Source organism: Drosophila sechellia, chromosome 2L (assembly GCF_004382195.2).
Source record: "Drosophila sechellia strain sech25 chromosome 2L, ASM438219v1, whole genome shotgun sequence".
NCBI classification, from domain to species: Eukaryota; Metazoa; Arthropoda; class Insecta; order Diptera; family Drosophilidae; genus Drosophila; species Drosophila sechellia.
The window spans coordinates 19,492,102-19,514,760 of NC_045949.1; the positions used below are offsets into that span (position 1 = coordinate 19,492,102).

A 22,659-nucleotide genomic window follows, 5' to 3' on the forward strand; every position below is an offset into this window, starting at 1 on the left:
GTTAAGAAAATTCTTCTGTAGATAATGTCGCTATATATGTATTTTGATATATAAGAAAAAATTTAGCCTTGCAGACGGCATTAAAAAGACTTTCGAAGTGAAACCTATTTCTTTCTTGAATAAAAATAAAAAAAAAAAAAATGAAACATTTCTTTCTTTAATAAAAGCCAAAACTATAAGATACCAATTTCTTAGCTAGTCGGAGCTGAGATATGGTAAAAAATGAGACTTGTTTACAAGATTGCTCCTGGTGGCAATATCAAGTATTGTAATTGTAATTTGTCGTATAAATTAATTAGGATAAAGCGTGCTGATTGAGTATCTAAAACGTTGTGTTTTTTTTTTAGTCGCAGCTAAATCATGTTTCCCCAAAAAGTTGATATTATATCTTTTGTATGTTGAAGGCGGTGTTTTCATTATGTTTTTACTTCTTTAAATAAATACCAGATATTTAAAGTATATTTATTAAATGGCTTCAACAATTGTGTTTGTTTCCGTTTTTTGAAAAGTTGACTTTTACTTGAGCTGGCAAAGTAACGATTTAAATTGCACAATTTTGACAATTAGTGACAGAAATTAAAAGTTACAAGCTTCACCATGTGGTCTCATTCAACGGCCTTTACAATGATTGAAATAGCTGTCTTGATGATGTCAAACAACCATCCTCCCTGGGCAGATACTCCGTCAACTTGCTGGTTTCGTTGTGCCTTATACTGCCTGATAGCATTATTGATACTATTCCTTTCCTGAGGTGTCAGTCGAAGGCGACTGGAGTATTTCTCGTAAAAGGCAAGCAGCGCGGGCAAATTGCGAGCCTTCGTGTATTTATCAACGGAGGGATTGCCGAACATCTGGGCTATTTCTCGGGACTTGGCCGTGAATTCGGCTTCACTTTGGCAGTGTCCTGAGCCCAGAAGGCAGCCAAGGACAACGAGAAGGCAGCTGATAATATTCAATATTAAACCGGGTGGATATGGCTCCAATTTCAGTATTGCTTACCTAATTTGCAGTGCGGAATTCATCTTTAATATTGATGCGCTGCTGTGTATTGTTCGAGTGTAACTCATAAGTTGCAGTATCAATCGCTGCCCTTTTATATTTTCAGCGATCTGCTCCGCTTTCTTATCACCCGCCGATGCAAAAGTCATTGGGCACTTCTTAGAAATCATTCTCAAGCTATCAATTCTGCACATAAAAATTCAAAGGAACAAGATAGGGAATTTCAGGAAGTCGTCTCAATTGGAATTTTATACGGTTATAAACCTGCTTAAAAAGTGACCTTTAAGCACTTTATTAAAAATAAGAATGGAATCAAATGATTTTGGTGTTATACGAACTTAAAGGAGTGTACCCAAATTATAAAATAAAATTCTCGAAATTAGTTCTTCATTCGACAAAGAACTTGTCGGAATGGAGTTTTGCCCACACATCGGCGCGTTTCATTAAAAAGCGCCCACGTACTGTGAATGGGAAATGGAATGAAAGTGCGGCTGTCAGAGGCTTTTCACATTTTCATTAGCTTGTGGTTCTGTCAGCGCGTTTGATCTGAGAAATTAATGCAATACCACGGCCGGAACGAACTGAGAGCTCTTGTAAATAGGAACAGCTGTCGCGAAGTTCAGTAGAGTCGAGCCCCCCTGCCATCCTAAAAAGAAGTGACCCTAGACCAAGGAGTCTAAGCCTCGGTCACGTATTGCAGTTGGAAAATATTTTGTAATTGAATTTTAATGCTCGTCGCTGGCTGTGGCAACCTGTCGCATTAGCGTCAGTGGCGGAGCCACAGGACCCTCGGCGAATCCTCGGGGGCCGGAGCTAATCAGTTGCGACGCAGACACCTGCAGGACATAATTTCCGAAGCCCAACAAGTGAGCCGGTCTTATGACGCCTCAACATGCGTTGTCTAGCCATGAAGGTAAATCAAAATGCAGCAGGGCGCAAAATACTTCAGCAAGGATATGGATATCTGCGTGGCCAGCGCAGGCAAAAGGGGTAAAATTGTGGCATCCGAGGCAGACAGTTAGGTGCAAGCCAGACAGGATGTTCAGAGGGGGCTGGGGTCAGTGGTTCCCCAACTGGACGCACATATGGCGATATCCTCGTTGGTCCGACGACGATGGCCATTGGAAATCCCAGCTACCTCCTTTTATTTAATAAAGCATTTTTCAAGGCAATTGATTTATGGTGCGAGCGTGCCAATTCTTACACTTTTACCAGACAGGGTAAGTGTAAATGAATTTTTATTGCATTTTTCAAAACGGACTTTTCCAGCACCTATTTCAGATAGAAGAATTTATATTATATTTAAACAAATTTAAGAGGATAATCAGCAAATTAAAATACGCATTTGCCCAAACTTATTTCACGCATATGGGTAATTTTCCATGACCGCAGCGCGAGGCACAAATTGAAATCGTACTCACCACATTATAATGCCTGGAAATTGTTTTTATTAATTCAATCCCGAAACTCAGTGAACCAAGCAGCGCGGACTAAAAGTGTTTCCTGACCGGGCATTTTCACCTGTCTGCTGTCCACTCGAGTGTTCAATGGCAAACTGACCGCCTCGATTTGATACACTTTTTTGGGCTCCTTTTTTGCTCATCCACTTTTTTCCGGTTTTAGTTGACCCCCGAGGGTCGAGTGTGTTAAATGAACCGAACATTTTTGGACTATTCAATTTATTTGAACGTCATTTTGCGTTTATGCTCATGTGACGCATTATGGACGCATCATATTTATTGAAGAGGTAGAAAATTCTTTTAACGTCAGGGAAAAATAAAATATTGTGCTAAGAGCATAAGTATTTAAATGTCTATATTTTTTTTTTCAGTATGCTTACACTAATTTACAGAGCTTTGGTAATAAATAGAGTTAACTGAATATGCTAATTTTAAAATAAATTAATATTCATTCATTTTTTATTAAAGGAAACCTATTTTCTACATATCGTTTATTTTCTACACTTTGCTCGTACGTAACTTACATCGAACATATACATTTGACATGGTTTCGAAAATGACTAAAAGTATCTGGTACTCAAACCTAAGTCTCCAATTGTCGACATCCTTACAAATCAGGATGGCAGCGCGTTGTTTGCTTATATATGAGCAAGTGCCTATATGTTTAGTTGACAGGATGGCAACGCAAATATAAGAAATTATTTGAAAATTCATAATTCATTGAAAGGCTTTTCGAGGTTTAAGCTAAATTCAGAAAACATCAAAATTATGTGTTTCAAATTAGCGTTGATAAGTTAGCGGCGATGACGGTGAAACATGGAACTTGGAATTGTTTTTTATTTATTTATTATTTCGTTATTTAGAGGTGTATTACAAAAAATATAATTGTAAAAGTGTTAAGAAAAGAAGGATCTAACTATCTATGTGCGACTTAAGTTATTAGGACTCAAGAAAGTATATAACATATGCAATGAAAAATCAAAATTATATTTTAATACCTTGCAAAAATCAAGGTCTTTTCGGTAAATCAAGTTGACTATACAACGAAATGAAATATTTGTATTAAAAAGCACGTCAAATGCTTGTTATTTTGCATTTGCTATCTGACATTATGCAAAACGCAATTCAACAAATTGCTCGCAAATCTATTGCAACATTTGTCAGGCTTGGCGAATCGAAAACCAGTTGCAGTTTTCCGTATGCCAGAAAATCAAAAAGATACAACTGCAGGCGCCCTGGCTCAAAAGCCAACTTTTTTTATTCGAACTCCCCCACGGCATGTGCTAAACAATTAAAAGCAACTCAAAGCGTGCGGCGAGCAATCGTTTAGCCTTTAAGCCATAACTGACCTTTCCACATGCCCCAATCAAACCAGTTGGTGTGTGTGTACGGTATCTGTCTGTTTATATACATATATATGAACATTCTGGCCAACAGCAGCAGCTGAGACTTGGATTTGGACTTAATTGGATTCCAATAACTTTGCCACGGCTCCAAGCTATTATTCTCAGCTATGATTTTGGCCAGCATCGTGAATTTTTAATTATCATCTTGGAAAAGACTAGTAGACTAGACTTAAATAAATTGATTGTCTAGAAAAGCAGAGAGATAATAATCCCAAAGAACTCGAAGGTTAATTCAAAGCAATGTGTTTTTATTATTTATATTTTGACAATCTTAATCTTTTGTTTTTGTATCCACTGGTCTTAATTTATCAATTGAAATTGGACAGATTTGGCATTCCTTTCCCTTTCCGTATGCTTTTTATTATTTTTTCCTGTGAAAATCAATGATTAACTGACTGATTGGAATCCTCAACCAAATCGCTGATTTCCATTCCACAAGATTAATGAGCTGCGGCAAAATAATAAAAGGCCATAAAATTTTCTGTGCGTGCACATGGTGCTTGGATATCGCTGTCAATTAATAAATTTCCATCGTCAACTTGCCAGCCAATCAAGTTTCGCATTTCATTCACCAAACCAAACACTTGTGAACATTTCGCAGTTTTTTTCGTTTTTTGGCGGATTGCAATAGCATAACCAGCCCGCCCTTGGCTCAATTACTTCTGGCGTTTAAGCCGGGCTGCCAAACGCCCAAACAGTGCGAAACGAGTTTCGGTTGTTGGCATCAGGAAAAGAGCGCACTTAGTTTCGAACTCGGCTTTTCTCTTAACTTTGGCCCAACAGCTGTAGCTGGCTCTCCCCACCGAAGTGTGGCTAAAAGACATTTGTTGCTTTGGCAGACAGTTGAGTTGGCCGAGAGTGGGAAGAGGAACTCTGCGAGAGAACCACCACCACACCACGACCAACCCACTTGGCAGTCGCAAGATTCCCTCACTCTGCTCCTGGCCATGATTCACATCATATGGCGGAACTCAGGACTATGGACTTGGCCGAAAGAGAGCTAAAGTGCGGAACTCTAGAAAAACAGGAGAACTCAAGACCGCTTTTTATATGCACGTACTGGGGAACCATAAACCCGAATGACTGTCGTCCTAAGAGAAAGGAATATGACAGTTTTATTGCTGTTTTGGTAGCTGTAAATACCTTTTAATCTTAGGAAACAGTTTTTAAATTTACCAAAAAATCCTTTTGTTGAAAATATATAAGTGTTCTTTAATTACAAGGAGTTTATTGTTTGAACCCGCTTGATTATTATTAATGCAGTGCGGCAAATCAGCGAATTATTTAGCTTCGCAGTAAGACAGCCCATAAATTTCAATTGCAAGCTGGCAGCTCGAGAGCCGAGCTACAAACTTTGCCAGAACTTCCATTTCGCCAAACTTTCCTACCCACTGCCACATCCGATCCGCTTCCCCCGTTTTTGCTGTTTTGGTAAATTATCATGCTCCGGGCTGCTTAACTATTTAACAAGTGCGTGGCCAGCAGAGCACGGACCAAAAAAATACGCCCAAAGCCAAAAATGCCAAGCTCCAGAGTTGCAAACAGACAGGTATGGCCATACAGAATTGGCGTGGAGTTCGGGTGGGCAGGTGTCTTGAATTCGACTGGCGTTGCATGTCACAAAACCTTTTACTTTCAACACAAGCCCCGCCAGAGTTCTCTTTCTCATCAGTGGCTCTCTTTTGGTCTCTCTTAAATGGCTTTTCGAATTTTCCCTGCCTTTCGAACTTGGGGTTTCCACGGCACCACGGAAGAGCAACCCCAGAAACGCATTTGAACACTCGGTCTTTGCGGTTGGCACATGAAAATGGTGCGGCAGAAGCGGATAAAAACAGCGCGTTCCTAAAAATATTTAAAATTCAGTAACAATGTAGAATGTTGTAAAATAAATAGAGCTAACAAATACGTTGTGTACAGTTTTAAAGTGACTTGTGCTGTAATAGATTAGGAGGATTCCCCTTCCCTACGAGCTCTAGAGTGACTCTCAACAAAAAGTAGCATTAAAGCTCTTTAATAAATTCAAACGAAATATTTTCCTGGCAATAAATATATATTCAAATGATAAGTGAAGTGGGGCTTATTTTCGAGTGCTGGGAAAACATAACGAATTCCCATGAGTTACGCGAACTTGCATACTTTTCAGCGTGCGGATAACAATGTTCGTGGAGTGAAGACTTTTCCAATATTTGCCGACATCAGATAAAGGTAAATTTGTTTAATTAACATGTTCCAATCTGGATCCCACCTTCGCCAGCAAATGGAGTAGCAGCGGGTGTCAATGACTGCCCCGGGGCATTAAACCCTCGGACCGACTCTGACTTCCATTCGAGGTCCTGCCTTTGTTTACTCGCTGCTGGTGTGTTTGCCCTGGTGTTTGTCCTTCTGTTCTGCTGGCCAAGTTGTATGCAAAGAAGGTCACAAAAAGGGCTCCCTGTCAAAGGTAAAGGTAAACAAACATGGAAGCCAGAGCTCGCTCGCATTTTCCCACATGTCACCCTAATCAATTTACTCGCTCTTTCTATCAGCTGTCCATCAATTTCGACAATTACTTCAAATAGCAGACCTTCTTCTATGTATGTACGTATATTCCAACTAGTCAGGGGCCATAAATCTTAAAAGGGCATCCACTGGGGAGCAACTTTTCCAAAAAAGACTACACCTATAGCAACAGCAACAGGCAGTGTGTACACTTCGAAGGACCTGCTTTTTTCACCTCTCTAACCACTCGAGGGGCTTTGCTTAATAGTTTCTGTGCTCGGGCTTAGCTGGAATTTACAATGAGATAGGCGGCTTTCGAGGCACGCCTGAATGGGGTCTGAAAAACCCCCAGCAACCGCAGAGGGTTAAGCGGGCTAAGCTCATCCAGGCGCCATGTGGTTTTCATACCGATTCAGTTGAACAGGGAGGTGGCTTTCGGGTGTAGAATAATATTGTAGATACTTCTACAAGCGTTGTTCATTTCAATTACATTTTTTTTTTTCTGTGTGCAAGGTGAAATAGCACTTAATTTAATGTTAAATTTATGTAAGACAGTCAGAGGCTAATAAAAACGCCGGCCTGGCATATATAAAACTTTTATGTCGGCCAGCGCAGAAAGAGATTCACACTACTGCGGCAAGGGAAAGCGAACGGAGGAAGGAGCTTTGAGTCCGGGAACAGGACGAGGCAGGACAGGATAGCCCGAGCGGGGCCATAAACGGGTTGGCCTAAAAACGGCAGAAGTTTGCCGCAGTGGAAACTGTCAAGTGGCGAACCAAAAACAATACCGCAACGCAAACCCACTTTGCATGATTTAGGGCCATGGGGAAAATCGCAATATACCTTGCGATATACCACTTATCCTGCTGCTGCTTATCCTGGCTCACACATACTTCTGGCCAGTCAGATATGCGAGCGGCCGGGAGGTGTGTCCTTTGTATGGAAAATCGATGGCACAATGTGATTAGCAACACAAAATTACTCGGCGTGGGAGGGGGCGATCGAAGAGGGCTTGTCTTTTGCGTGTCCTCTTCCTGAAGGACCCTGAAGTAGACTGACAAGCGACGTAAACAAACTAACTAACTTAGCAAATGAGTTTATTAATGAGCAAACTAAGTAGTTCTGCAAGGTGGAAATGGAAAATGGAAATGGAAGGGGAAAGTAGGTGGAAAGTCCAGTAAGTTCTATAATTAAAACAAGCTTGAAAGGCTAGCCTTTAGTTTGAATTAAAACTGGGAACTTAATACATCGGCAGATGTCCTGTCATTAAGCCTCGACGTCTGTCCAAAATTACTCCATGTCTGGTACCTTATTTAAGTTTCATCTATCTTCTTCCCCTACTCAATTGCTAAAGTCAACTTGCCTGGTTTCTGTATCTCTCATTTCCGGTTTTTATCCTGCCCTCCACCCGATTTGCTCAGTCTGTTGTTTGTCTGTAATTTGCAGCTTTCTTAATTAAAATGTGCAACCAAAAACCCAGCTCCCTAATTTTTCAGACTGTGCTATTCTCAACCATCGGACCAAGCTGAGGTATTGTGCTTTTGTTTAGCATATTAACAAAGTTTTGTGCTTAATTTAATCTGCACTCGTTTGACGCTTTCGTTCGAGGACTCTTCTGAACTTCAAAGTAACTGGCCAAGAATTTTTGTTTCGCAAAACTTGCGAAAAAGTTTCGCCTTTGAGTGAACCGCTACACAATGTTTTAATCCACAGGCAGGCCTCTTTTCGTCTTACCAACTGGACCCATTTTCATGGCTGCCATAATTTATGGCCCACACAGTTGGTCGAGTATCGCAAAAGGCAAACAATTGCTTTGGGGAAATGCTCCCTGTCGGTTGCATAATTGATGTGGGCCTGTTCGTACGAGTGTGCAATTCTTTTTGCTACCCTGTAATCGCGAGTCAGGGAGTTTGCTTCAGTGGGATAATGGGAACCAAAGGAAATTCTTTTTATTCCTTTAAGTTATCTGACAATAATTATATCTATAATTATATATTTTATTTATTCGTGCAAATATATAATAATCCTAGAGCACAGATGGCTGGTCTGGTGAAAGGGATCCCTTCATTGCTACTCAGTTGGCAAAGGCGCCTACTAAATCCTCCATTATATCCTTGACACGGTCTCCGCTCTTTGCCATGTTTCGAGTGCTGCCTGCTTTTAGGCGCCTTTTCGCCTTGTTTGCCGCCACTTGCAAGGCCATCGCGGAATAGAAACCAGGCTGGGAGGAGCTCGGCTGAAGGTTGCGTGCCAACTCATCTCGGATCGAGCGAACCACCCACATTCCGGCCTGCATGTTCGACACTTTTATTAATGCGCTCGTAACGCTCGTAAGGCTGGCAGAATTCCATTCACAGAACGTTATCGTGTCCGGGGAAAGGCGGGGAGAATCCGAAGGATACTGTAGCATTGTTAGCTATTTCCTGGGCTGATAAGTCGGAATACTTTGTCGCCAACGCTTGTTGTCCTGCTGACAGTTGTAATAAATGAAAAGGATTGCAGGATACCAATGGAACATAGAAATCCACATGGTTATAACAGGAAGTAGATGTTTTTGATAGGAAGCTAAGCATGCAATGAGCTGAAAAAGAGGGTAATAATTCTAATGCAGTGATTCCTTACTTCGAAGAAGTACAATAAATAGAACTGTGTTAATTCCAAAGCAATCCACTTAACCAGCTTTTTCGCGCCGGAGTCATTACCACTTCCCTTGGCTTTCGCCGAGTCCTGCTCATGACCATCATTAGTCACTTTCGCATGTACGCACGTAGACTGCGCAAACACAAGTGCATGGGTGAATTGGGGTCATTAATTTTTGTCAAGGACCTGAATTCCACGCCTAATTATCTACGTAAAAGCCCGTGCCAGTTCGGCGAATTTAGGAGCCAACTGTCAATTAAAAGCGGCAATTACGCCAATGTGTTGCCACCTCGCAAAGCAATCCCCCTCTGAAAACATGACCGCCAGAGGCGTTCTCATTTAAATTGAACACGTGCTTTTGGTCAGGGAATAAATTAGCGAGACTAAATTAAAAACTACACGAATACAGCCCCGAATTTAAACGGACCGACACTCTGAAGCGCAATGAGTACCGCTTGTTTATGGCTTTTCACTTTGTCTTTTAGCCCTGGTTGTTGTTTCCGTTGTTGTTGTGCTCCTGCTCCACTCGGATGCCATGCAAATTACATTTTGTGCACGAAATTAGGAAACTCCAGCGGACTAAAATGGCCGAAATGGTGGGAGCCATGGAACCGAACTGGGTAGTTCGGTGCAGACATGCATGGAATTTCATTTTTGCACTCTCGCCTGGGGAGGCATTTATTTTTTGGCAACACGTACTACGTACTACATACATGTGTGCCCCATGTGCTCCCAAAAACTAAAGTCCGCGCACTGACATCGATACAAAGAGCACTGCGGCAGGACGAGGCTCTGAAATGCCAGGATTCCATTTTAGCGACGAGTTCCTTGCAGAATGAAGGATGAGGCTTTTATTTTGAACATTAAAGGCTGGCAGGGAAGAATTAGTGCGATTAGCAAGAGTTGGTGTTAGTATCAAACAAAATAAAGTAAAGCGAAGCATAGTAGATTGAATCAATATGCAATATTTAATTCGCAGTAATTCCCATCCGCATGTCATTCCTTGGAATGTATACATGTCATCTGCAATTGACGTATATTGCTCACTTGCTGGCAATAAAAACGTCACAAAAGTCCCCTGCACCTGAAAAAATTGGTTAGCTATTTTGTACTTTTTTGTATTAGCTGCCAAATAAGTATCAATACACAAACAAGGAGCAGCTTTTAAAAAATATAAAAGTTATTATGAATATTTTGAGTCACACAAGACGAACTAAGACATCAACAAGTTCTGTAAGTAAGGGTATAAAAAGTTCGGCTTTAAGCTGCCCTCCTCTTCTTTCCATTTCGAATAATGGCTATAAATCCGCTTTCCCTGCTCCTTTGGAATTCCCTGCTTATGACGTCTGTTCCGGAATTGGTGAGCACCAGTTTTCTTTTCCTTTTTCGACCGCCCGCAAAAAATTTATGTGCACTTTTTTGCAGAAGTTGGGCGGTGAAAAAAGGAAGAAGGATGCCTCCATTGCAAAGGATCCTGTGGCTGCGCGTCATTTGTTTCCCGTTTGCCAACCCAACGTGCGTTCAATGGAAACAGAAATTTAAGCTGAACAGAGTTTGCAGTGCACATTGAATTCGCATACTTAATCCCACTAAATAAATAAATTCAACGAACAAACACACAGTGTCCAAAAGAACGAAAAATAAACATTGCGTTTTATAGGATATCGCGATATGTTAATAAATAAAATAAACAAAGCCTTTGACTGGAGATGAATTGAGCGCCATCAATCAATTGTTGTATGCCAGCGTTTAAGTTAACTTTAATTGAATTTAAGGCAACGCTCATATTCGCCCGCCCATTTTGACTGATATTCCTATCGATTTCACCCACTTGCCGTTCAGAAGGCAAGTCGGGGGTCATTTGACCACCTACACTGCGATACGGCAATCGCTATTGATTTTTGCCGCCAGCTACGTACCCACGTCCCCCCATTTCCACCCCCTCCCCTTCCCCTTTCATGCATATTGAGTGCGCGACAATTTATGAGCTTTATGTGTCACTTCTGATGCCACTTTCACTGGCATTTTCCGCCCACACCCACCCCCGCAACCAACATGGGACAGTCACGCATTCTTCGACGGTATGACGAGCTGAACCCAACCCTCGGATCCAAATGGACGTCTCAGTGTCAGGGAGAATGTTGTTTTTTCCCTCCAGTTGGGTCTGAGCTGAGCTGAACTGTAATTGCTTGTTGGGGTGTAGTTGGGTTTTACGACCCAGACAGCTGTTTTCCATCGTCCTTCCCCTGCGTTCCACTTTATGGAGCCCCAAATCATAGCGTACTATTCGGGATTTCAGCACTTTAGTCGCCCGGGAAACCGCTGTGAAACGCAACACCAATCAGTTAATTTATTGGCCAGCTTTCCCCTTTGTTGTCCCATCAAATCCATCTAAATTGGTAGTTGGTTTAAATTGTTATAATTTGGTTTGATGCCAGCAGAAGCCGCATGGAATATTTGCTGTGTGATATTTTATCTTTGCAATATTTAGTTAGCCATTCCGGTTTGCATTGTGGCAGGACTCTAGGATTTTTCTAAAATAGTAAAATAATAGGGGCTGAAATGAATTAAATCAATTTATCTTTATCATTTTAAACAAAAGAGGAGAATAGAGTGAAGGGATTAAATATTTCGTTATACTTTTCGTAATTATTTTAAGAAACTTCATGATGGCTTACTTAAATTCTTTTTAAGTTCCCAAAATTGGAAATTAATTTAATTAAGTTCTAGAAATTTCAGAACTCATGAGAGCACTTCGTGCTCTCGACAGCAGAATGGAATAAATGCTTTTCACATAAATAAACAACATTATTTATTGGATCACGGACACGCCCAATTAGTTTTGATATATGGCAGCCAAGCGGAGATGATACCGCCCCCATGGCGAAACAGCTTGGATTAGACATGCAATTTTCCGGCTGACTCTTGGCCGGGAGGGACGCCTGCTCCCAGCCGGAATATCCTTTGTCATTTTAATTGAAAAATGTAGCCATACCTTGAGAAGTTCCTTTCCCTGCCCGCCTCTTTCGGAACACCTCTTTCGCTAGCCACTTGCCAATTGTATTTGCGGACTGTCTGTCAGCCCCTCTGGTTAGGGTCTTTTGTTCGCCTTTGTTTCTGTCGGATGGCTTGACTTTCCGTCGTTTGAAAGGCGTTTGTTTGCCCGCTGATTTCGCCATTGTTTGATAATTTAACTCTTGAATAGAACTTTGATGTGTACATAATACAAATATATTTTATAGTACTTAACTAGGTATATACAATCAATTTTGAGCCCTGACTTGCATAAATTATAGATGAAATTGCTAGCGGAATGGTAATTTGTCAATGGTTCAATGTGGCGTATACTTAATGTGCGCATCCTTAACAGCTCTATTGTAAGCTTTTTTCCATAAATTTATGTTTATTCATTCTTAGGGGTAGGAGAACTCATTAGCGGTTAACACATATATTATCGATTGCTATTTATTATCATTAATTAAACAATCCGCTTTCTGTTGATCCTTCCAGTATTCGCAACAGTCGCGGCTCCTTGGACAGCATTGGAACCGCCGCGAACGGCAGCTCAGCGGCCAGCCAGGCCAGCTCCAGCGGCGGCTCCACCACCACCCACGTCCACAACAACAACAATAACAACAACAATAACTCGGGAAGCGGCAGTAAAATGGATGGCAGTCCCCACCATCGGCCAGGATCTCGAAATGGGCGCGATAACTGGAGCAAAATGCCGGAACCGCTCAACGGCCAAAAGGTGGAGAAGTCGGACAAGTCCTCGCCATCCCGTCGCAGCATGGGCGGCGGTGGGAGTGGCAGTTCCTCCAAGCAGGGATCGCCCTCATCCTCCTCGCGCACCAAGGGCGTTCCGCCCAGTTTTGGCTACGTAAAGCGGGCGAACGGCAGCATCGCCTCCACCGCCGAGCAGCAGAACATCGCCATGATGATGGCCGCCGGTGGAGCGACAGCCAATGGTCTGCCCTGCGGTCGTACCGCTCATGTATCGGCGGTGCCGCGGACCGCCAGCGGTCGCAAGGTTGCCGGTGGCACCCAAACCCTACCCAATGACATGAACAGTGAGTATCAGTAAATGAACATGTAAATTGTATGTTATTAAAAATGCATTTTAACCTTTCATAGAGCTGCCCCCGAATACTCAGCATCGCAGCTTTTCCTTGACCGGACCAACAGCCACTCAACTAAGTCAGTCGATTAGGGAGCGACTGGCCACCGGATCACACAGCCTACCAAAGCCAGGCAGCGATTTGCATGTATTTCAGCACAGGTATGCAAACGTATTCAAATAAAAGGAATATAATTACCTAAAAATTATCCAATGCAGAATATCCAATCGAGGAGCAACTCGTCACGACGGATCACTGTCCGATACGCAAACTTACGCCGAGGTCAAGCCAGAATATAGCTCATACGCCATGTGGCTCAAGCACAGCAATACGGCTGGCAGTCGGCTGTCCGACGGCGAGTCCGTGGAGCAGCTGCAGATTGGATCCCCGGCGATGACCCGACATGGTCACAAGATGATACATAATCGGTCCGGAGGACCGGGTCAGATGGCGGGTCAAATGTCGGGCAATGAGTCGCCCTACGTGCAAAGTCCGCGCATGAATCGCAGCAATAGCATAAGGTTGGTTTTGTTTCAAAAGCAGGGTTTTAAGCTCTCCCTTCCTGCATGAATGTATCTGTATCTCTACTTTTCTCTTTTCCCTCTGTAAATCTGGTTACCCTTGAACAGCTACTTGAAAGAAAGGACATATCCAAGGTGACCATAGAGTTTTAGCACAAGAAACATTTTTGCATCTCATCCGAAATATGTTCATCGCGTCATCATTACGATAAAAAATCAGCAATAGTTTAACTTATTTTAGCCACACACTTGCATTTTATATGTTGCATGCTTATTATCTAAATTAGTGTATCAAATGACCAACTAACGAAACCATCAGTTGAGTTGTAGACTTTGATATTGCAAAGTCTTCAGTGCTACTAAGTTTATTACATTTTTTGTGTGTTTATATTCAATGTGTTATTGTGGACTGACTTTATCACAACACACACTAATGTCAAGAATGTCCTTATATAAAATATCGACTACCACACAAGCAAACTTTTTTTGCCTGTCAGCTGTATTTTACTCTTTCCTCTCCCTTAAATATGCAAACAACTTTTGGTATTCCTGTTTTATGCCATAAGAAAGCCAAGCGAACTCACCTTCGACTTGCAGCCTCCATGTCGCCAGGACATATGCTTGTTTTTCCACATGTCGCTCTGCATATTTAAAGGATTCACTTAAAGCCCGAAAACTGTGAAGGGCGACACGCCCAGTTATTTAAAGAGCAAAGTTTTCCGATATTCTGGCGCTTGGGCAGGTTGTCGCCAACAGACAATGTGAAAGCTCGTTGGAAAAACGAGTTGGGAAAACCATTAAAAAAAAACATAAAAACCCCAAAGGGCAAATGGAAAGCGAAAAAACAAAGAGGAGTCTGCTAGCTCGGAGGTGTTGTTCATGGCCAGATTATTATTTGACATGTCAATAGGTTTGTGAACCCCGACTTGGCAAGGGTGCAGATGAACTTCATCGCTTTTTCCTGGCTGCCTCGTCAGCGAGTTTAGGACTGCGGTCGGTTCTCGGTGGCCAAGTGCTTAATTGAAATGTGTTCCACTGCGGCAAAAAGTTTAACAATTTTTGAAACACAAATCAGCTCTTGAAGTCGATAATTTCCACTTTGAATTAATTTGGTAGATATTAACACAAGTAGTGTGTTCAAGAAATAATGTCACAATCATCAAATTCACTCAAGTATATCAAATATTTACACATTCCCGGATCCTTGCTAGCCCACTTAGAAAGCCCCAATCACTTTTCCAGTTTATATGTGCCTTCGCTTTCAAGGCTTCGACATCAATTATGCAATAGGAAGTGTGGAAAGGATTGTGCCAGGGGAAGTGGAAACCCTCGAAACCAGTTCGGTGGCTTGTTATCAAATTTTACACTGCCATTCACACACCCAAAGTTTGTGGCAAATAGCCCCAGAGAAAACCGACAGCTCTCACCACCAAAAGCAAACAACTGAGCCCACCCACACCGAGGGGCGCCCACTTGACGTATACGTAATATTAGATTTGCATGCGAAATGCCATTAATGTCACAGTTATCAGAGCCAGGCGAGTGGACATGACTGGATGGACCAGTGCCCATCCTTTTCCGGAATCCTTTTCTGTTTGTGGATCGGTCATTGTGTGAGCTTTTAGAAATCTCTGCATTTTATGACAATTTGTCTAGGGACTTAAACGCAACGATGGCTCCACCCAATAGCCTTATCATTCAGATGCACAGTGGCCGCAACCAATTTGTAACAGAATTAAACGGAAATGGGGCCTTTTTCAGGAGAGGAGACCGAAGTGTTCATATCTCATAATGAAATCGGACTCATAAAGTTGACAAACGCGGCGGAAATTTGCATCTGTCTGACCACATTTACCCATCACAATAGTGATCTAAATCGAGATGAACGCACAGAGATATGAATGAAAATAGAAGTGGTATTATTTGGTAAATCCTCTGATTATCCTTTTAAATATTAAACATTATGCGCTGTTGTGTTGGGTGTTTCATTTGCTGTGTCTTTCCATGAGCTTATAATTGCTAAGGATGCTTTATACACATAATCACGCCTTGGTCCATTTCAGTATGCTTTTGATTCATTCACGCACTCATTCAATGTCACACTAGCGCCGCACGATACTAATGAGATTCCATTTCAGATCGACGAAATCCGAGAAGATGTATCCCTCGATGATGAGTCGTGCTGGCGAGGTGGAAATCGAGCCCTACTACTGCCTGCCCGTGGGCACCAACGGCGTGCTAACGGCCCAAATGGCAGCTGCCATGGCTGCTCAATCGCAGGCGTCCCAGGGGAATCCCGGCGTGGGCGTTAAAGTGGGGGGCGTGGCCTGGAGCCAGCCCACCTCGCCCACCCCCCTCGCCCGCGGCCCATTCAACACGGCGGCAGGTGCATCGGTGCTATCGCCCACCCATGGATCCACATCGGCCGCAGGACTCGTGGGTCCTGGCGCAGGAGCAGGTGGTGGTGCAATGGTCGGGCATCGGCTGACATATCCCAAGAAGAATGACGAAGGTGAGGTTACACTTAAAAAAAATTACAGCAATGAACTGAATATCTGACTATATATTCTAAAGTCATATAAAGAAATTCATTGAATATATAATTATATTCAGGGTTAAAAAGCGAAAAAAAGGAACTTTTGCTCAATATTTAATGGGCTTCTTTAAGTGCAGGCTTAAGAGCAGATTAATGCAACTTTGCCGTTCTGTTTCCTTTTCAGTTCACGGCAGTGCCGCCTCCTTGCTGTCCGGAGGCAGTTCACTATACGGAAACGCGGAGGAGCGACAGGCGCACGAAATCCGGAGGCTGAAGCGCGAGCTGCAGGATGCCCGGGATCAGGTGCTCAGCCTGAGCAGCCAGCTGTCAACCAATGTGAGTACTCCGTTTAAGTTCAGATGAATTGTGAGTGCAGTCGAATCCTTCTGCTCGGCTGAACTTGCTGACAGAACTTACTGACAGCCTAAGATACTTTTGGTGTCATTCGTTATCACCTGAAACGTTTTCATGAGCCAATGGCATTTTTCCTGTCCTCCATAAGTTGCGAGCACTGAAATAAGTTATTAGGGATAATAACAAATAGAAGCTTTTTTTAAATGTATTTCAAATTTACTTAGAAGTAAATAGATCAGAGTAGCCAATAGTAGAATACAAAGCGTATTTATTTCCCAACACTTTTTCAAACCAATTTATTTTGATTAAAACTCGACCTTTCACCACTCTTATTGGCAGGGTCGTATAGTTCTTGCCTTATTTCCTTAACGATCCGAAAAGCATGCTGGGGAATACGCTGAATCGAAATGGCCACTTGCCACTGCAACAGAAGTCACCTGAATAAATTACGAAAATAGGGAGAATTCGTGGCCTCCTAATCTGGCCCACCGCATCTTTTATGGTTGAGCCTCGTCGTCTGCATTGTGCCCGGCCATTAATTTATGTGGTTATGCCGTGTACTTTGGGCCACAGTTTATTTGGTTTCGCAGCTGTTGCAACATTTTGCGCATTTTCATTGCCTACGCTGAGGCGCGCTGGCGAAAAAATGTGGCAACTGGCTGCTCCACCGCCTTCCCTCCGCTTTCCCCTCCAGAATGGCGTGCCAAAAGCTGTGCGCTCTGAAAGATTCATTCGCCTGCCTTATCAAACAGTCAGCTTGCATTCAACTTTTCCGCCAAGTCGCCTTCCGTCATATCCCATTTAAGATGTCCGATACACGGGAAACAACTAAAGAAGGTTTCCTGTACTTATATGAAATATTTTCACATATAAATTCATTTCTACAATGAAATACTTATTAAGAATTTCTTAATTTGAAGTTCAATTAAACCCACCAATCTTCTATCTTCTTAGAGCTGCAAACGTTGCTTCTTTTGTTCAACGTCTCCATTCGGGTTTCTTTCAGTGTAAGGACTAAACGACTGAGACTGTGACTGTCTATGAAATGGTGTGTGTGCGTGCTGTCAACAGAAGTCACGCAAAAGTCTGATAAACTTCCGCGGCAGACAAAAGTACTTGAGAGGTGGAAACCAAGTTTTGCCTACTTTTGGGCGACTTTTTTTTTTTGATGAACCTCCCTGCATGTGGGGCTGAAATTGATTTCATTTACAAATTTCTTTCCAACAATTTTCATTTGAAAATAAAACAAAGTTTAAATTGCATTCCGTCGGGGAGAGAGCAGCTTTGGAGCAGCCATTGTACACTTTATGCCTGTCTACATTGTAATATCGCTATAAAGTATTTTATAGCCAGTACCCCAAGCCACCCAGCCACCCACACCTTTCGCCATCAAATTTTTCGGGGCCAGACAGGCAGACAACATAAATCTCTTATTTTTCCACACTTTCCACAGTTCCGCCGCTCCAGCAGCTCGAAGTGGGTGGGTATGGGAAAGTCTGGGGCCAAGGTCAAGGCGTACGTGTAAATCGCCAGAAATGGACTTTACGGATTCGACGACGATTTGATGGACAGAAACTTTAAGTTGATTGCAACTTTTGCCAATTTTCCCCAACATTTTCCATTCTCGCACTTGGCGGCGGAGCGGAGAACCTTCGGCTGCCCAGCTGCCATAGAAGTGCAAACAATGTGGAAGCAAAGAATAATTGCAATGGAGTTATGCCGGCTGGAATCTCTCCCAGCTGATATGGTCTGATATGCGGTCTGGATACGAGTCTGGTTGGTTAAGTGGATTAGGTGCTTGGGTGGGGAGAAGTGGAAAGAGCCGGGAAAATGGGTCGCCCCAGCATGATTTATCTGGGAGTGGGTTGAGCAGAGAAGTACATTTACCATAATGCGAAAACTTGAGCCAGATACCCAGCTGGCTGGTCAAACTTTCCACCAATGTGATCACACCTAAGATGCGAAACTGACAGATTGCGATTATTTATACGCCGGTGAAGGAAAACTATATTTTCTGAATTCTATCTGCTAGCAAAGTTCTATATCTTTTAAGCATGATGTGTAATGAATATAGAACCATTTTTTTAAAGTTAGAGAGGAATGAAATGCAGTCCCTTCTGCAAGCGTTTCTTTTCCTATTCAATTAGGTTGGCAAATACCAACAAGTTTGTGCTTTAAAAAAGTTCAAAAACGACTTACAGTTTCAAGTGGATCTGTGATTCCTAACTACAGTTTTGCTACTTCTACTTCTTTGGCATTTCAAACCCCCTTGGCTCATCGTCCAATGCGGATTAAAAACTTTTTAATTGCCCATTGACTTTGATGTCGTTTCTTTTGGCTTTCCCTGCCATTGTCTTGGTCTTGGCCAAAGTTGCCTGCGTTAATTAAATTTCTGCCAGGGCCCATAATGGCTAGATGCCGATATGTCGCTCCCGCACTTCCTCAGTACGTCTTCTATCGATCTAGTTCAGCCTCCTCAGTCCACATGCAACGCCAGTCTGTCAGCAGTTTTGCCGCATATTATTTGCCATTGGCTTTTTGTATTACGAGTATTTTTTATTGACAGACGCCCGTTGTGGAGGCTTCGACGTCATGAAATTTCACTTTGCGGTAGTTGGGAAAAAATAAACTGAAGCTTCCACACATTGGCAGTTGGTTTGGTTTTTCGCATTTGCTCGAGGAAATTGAGATGTGGATGGGGCACTGAAAGTCTGACAATGCAGTTTCTGAACTTTTTGCAATGCTCTCGAGATGTGCGCTTAAATGTGGGTAGTTTCAGGAGGATTGGGAATATTTTTGGAGCTCTGCCCTTTAATTTTTCAAGTTTTACACTTATTATAAAAGTTTTTATATAAACGCGAACAGTTTGCTTTAGTTTTTGATGCCGTTTTTATGCGCACACTTGATATTTCTGTATAAATTCATTTAATTTAACTCCAAGAAGTCACTTTTCCCGGATTCGCTTCACCTTTTCCAACTCTAGTCTGAGCCAATCCCCCACGCGAATATCCCTTTTTTATGACCCAGCGCACCCCTTCCCCGTTTTGCTTATCAGCCTGAGCTTTATGGTAGTTTATAATACGCTTTATTCAAACGCTCTCATATAAAACCCAAACAGCTTATAAAACTTCCAACCTACATCAACTTTAAACAGCTTTCGTCTCAGTCGAACTCCATTCAGTTCGTGCCCCCGCCACACTTTCGGTGTAGGAAAACACCAATTGAGCAATCTTATCATTGACCATAAATACTAAGCCACAACAAAAACATCAACATGGAGCTACGAAACTGGGCAACCGCCACGCAACGCGCCCATTTATCACGCACTCGAAACTGACCCAAGTGACCGGGGGCACAGACATGGGACAGAACGGCCCCATGCATCCCAATGTAATAACACTAAAAGCGTGATGGAGCCCCCGAACAACCCCCCAAACTATTCCTCCTCCCCACGCCCCTGCGATAAGACAAAGGGGAATAACTATAACAGATTAGACGGATCGCCTGAAGCGCCACAACTCGCGCCAAATCTCGGAACTACTGCCAGATGACTCTATATGGACCGATTGAGATAAAGATACGGATGGTTACTAGAATATAGAATATAGGATATGTGCGGGCAAATGTTTTATGTTTGCTGGCCCACAATTTAATTGATTTGATCTTTGAAGAGATAGCACTTGAAAGTATTAGGAGGAATATGAACTTTTGTTCAGCAGCTTGATTCATATTTGTTTATCTACGTATTTTTCTAAATTTAGTGCAAATAGCATCTCGTTTAATTTACCCCTTAAGTGACCCTTGCTTGCCAACTGAGCAATAGACTAAATTGCTTAATGGGTGTTTTTGATTGTCTCAAGTAAGAAATAAGACATGAAATTCAGGTTCATGCTCATGAGTAGTTCATGCTAGAAACCTACTTTTAAGTGGCTATAATGACTTATTAAACTAATGTATTGCTCTTTTTCTTTCAGGTAAGTAAAACTCACCAGTTGTTGTGTTTCAAATGTATACACTGAGTATGTACCCATACATAACATGTAGATGTTACTATAAAAACAATTCAATGTGGGTCATTTATAAGCTATTTATTTCTATTGTGTCTGCTCTCATTGTAATATGAAAATTCCCTTTAATATAGAAGTTCGTGGCATATTTATAATACTCCCATCTAATAAGTAGTATTTTACCCCTCGAGCATGAAATCAATTCCACGCCGCTATTACTACTTTTCACAAATAAGCCATTCCGGATATATGCCACTGGGTAATTCCAACAGAAGTTAAACTAATGCCAAGTCGGCGATTTATGCTGAGTGCCGCCAAAAGTCGGCGACAAATGGGGATGGGGAGGAGCTCCAGAGGTAACAACCCGACTTCATCTTGATTGGCGATAATCTATCATTTTTTAGCGACCGCCCACTAGACTCGTTAAGCGCACCACCCGGCGAAGTTTTAGCAGCTCGAGACTTCGAAAGCATAAAAATATGTGCAGACATTTCTTTGGTGGCGCCGCCGAGTCTCGCGCCAAAAACAAACGATATTGGGCGCTGTGCGTCCCCACCGGGTTGTCCTTCACTTTGGCCTTACGACCAGCCACAAAACAGAAAACTCTAATTTGCAATTTTTTCCACTTTGCCAGTCGTCCTGCCATCCTGGCCGCCAAGGAAGCTGCGTCTGTAATTTTTTCGCTCTGCATAGTTGTGCGCACATCTAAATAAAGGGTCGTCGATGGGGCAGACGCCTGCGACACGGTCCGCAAAAACATACGTATCCTTCGGCGGTGGCGCCACACTGGCGCCTGACTCTGGTCGCCGGCAGTCCTGCAGGATACTCTGGATCAGGGCATGCCTGCTGCCCAAATCCCCTGCGTAGCTCGGGAAGTTTGACTTGTCTGCATGAGAAAATAAGTACTTGCATTAAGAACCATTTATCACTCAAAAAAGTGCATATAAGGTTAGATTGCTTGAAAAAAGTATATAATTAGAATCCTTGTTAGGATCGTGTAATTTTTTAGTACTTTCCGTCTCAATATTTTCCAAATTCAAGTACTAAAAACCAAATAAAGTTATCAATAATCAACACATGAGACATACAGATATCAAAACCCTTTTTGAAATTATTATAGACGCCTTGTGTGTTAATTTATACCTTCTTTTCGTTAGCATTGTCGAGTTCAAAGCCAACGTAATTATAGTAATTCAGTTTTTTCACACGATTGGGTACAGGAATGTAGTTTCCATTCTCAGGATGTGACTTCCGCATCGCGTGTTATCCCAAGTCCTGTGAACTGCACGTAGCGCCCCTGAAAATCGAAAGACCCTTCAGAGGCCTTCAGAGCATCCACCCCCTCCGCTTTGTTTTCCCTTTGGAGTCTGTTATTTGTTTTGTCGCCGACAAGGCGGCGTCACTTCCCAGCTGCTGCTGCTGCGCAGTCGACGTTGCGGCAGGAGCAGTTGCCAAAGGATTTTTGGAGTCGAGTCGAGTCGAGTGTGTCATATTCAGTTCCGCGTTTGAAGTCGATGCACACGCACCAGGAATCGGAGTTACCAGGGTATCGATCTTGGGGCTCGACTGCAGATCGCAATCAGTTCACTCACGTCCTGGTACTTAAGGATACTGAAGACTTTGCCAACTGCAAGTTCCTTTTGCTAGACCACAAAACGAAAAACGAATTTAAAATTGAGCGAATCGGTAAAAACGAACGCAAACGAACGCGAACACGAACACGAACGAGCGCAACTGATCTTGCTCAATATCGGCGGGCTCAGTTCCAATCCGACTGCCAGCGGAGCAGCACGTACTGACGCACGTACTGCCGGGTGTATCTGAACCCAGAAGCGGAGTATCTGACGGGTGTTTTTTTCGAGCGGGTGTATCTGCAGTGCGTGATCGCTGGCGGCTGTTTGCCCAACTGATTACCGAAGTGTTGCGCGAAGTGAAGTGAAGATTTGTGAGAAATACAACAGAATTACGCGGGCCAATAGGTTCATTGAGCAGAGCTCCAATGCGCCGGCTATAAATAAATGGTAAAACGCCAAAGCCAAATGAGAATGTTTGTGACGTGCAAAAACAAAATACGCCTTGAAATGAATGGATACGAATTTGTGTTTCAAACCGGTCAGCAAAAGTTCTCCCACTAAAAACT

The 22,659-nt window shown here is 42.6% G+C and overlaps 2 protein-coding genes across 7 annotated transcripts in view; one reads left to right on the plus strand and one right to left on the minus strand.

The window, feature by feature from the left end:
- Window positions 1-22,659, plus strand: part of LOC6614747 (protein sickie) — a 149,645-nt gene that overhangs the window by 104,343 nt on the left and 22,643 nt on the right. For 3 of the 6 annotated variants that reach the window (XM_032714014.1, XM_032714013.1, XM_032714009.1), the window contains 5 exons: window positions 12,494-13,053; window positions 13,118-13,262; window positions 13,320-13,622; window positions 15,761-16,134; window positions 16,343-16,494. In XM_032714014.1, the coding sequence (XP_032569905.1) occupies window positions 12,494-13,053; window positions 13,118-13,262; window positions 13,320-13,622; window positions 15,761-16,134; window positions 16,343-16,494 (1,534 nt within the window). Of the gene's footprint in view, window positions 1-12,493; window positions 13,054-13,117; window positions 13,263-13,319; window positions 13,623-13,730; window positions 13,758-15,760; window positions 16,135-16,342; window positions 16,495-22,288; window positions 22,541-22,659 lie in introns of those variants that run through there. The other 3 variants (XM_032714010.1, XM_032714008.1, XM_032714011.1) reach the window with 2 other exon arrangements.
- On the minus strand, window positions 497-1,483 carry LOC6614750 (protein Turandot E). Its single transcript, XM_002039133.2, has 2 exons — window positions 1,000-1,483; window positions 497-942 (listed from the first exon to the last, which is right to left on the minus strand). The coding sequence occupies exons 1-2, from the start codon at window positions 1,191-1,193 to the stop codon at window positions 606-608; spliced, it is 531 nt and encodes a 176-aa protein (XP_002039169.2). The 5' UTR covers window positions 1,194-1,483; the 3' UTR covers window positions 497-605.

Bases quoted from the DNA above. Each gene is read 5' to 3' on its own strand.
- LOC6614750 (XM_002039133.2), bottom strand. From the start codon at position 1,193: ATGTGCAGAATTGATAGCTTGAGAATGATTTCTAAGAAGTGCCCAATG. The intron at 943-999 runs GTAAGCAATACT...GAATATTATCAG, and splicing joins AATTCCGCACTGCAAATTAG to CTGCCTTCTCGTTGTCCTTG.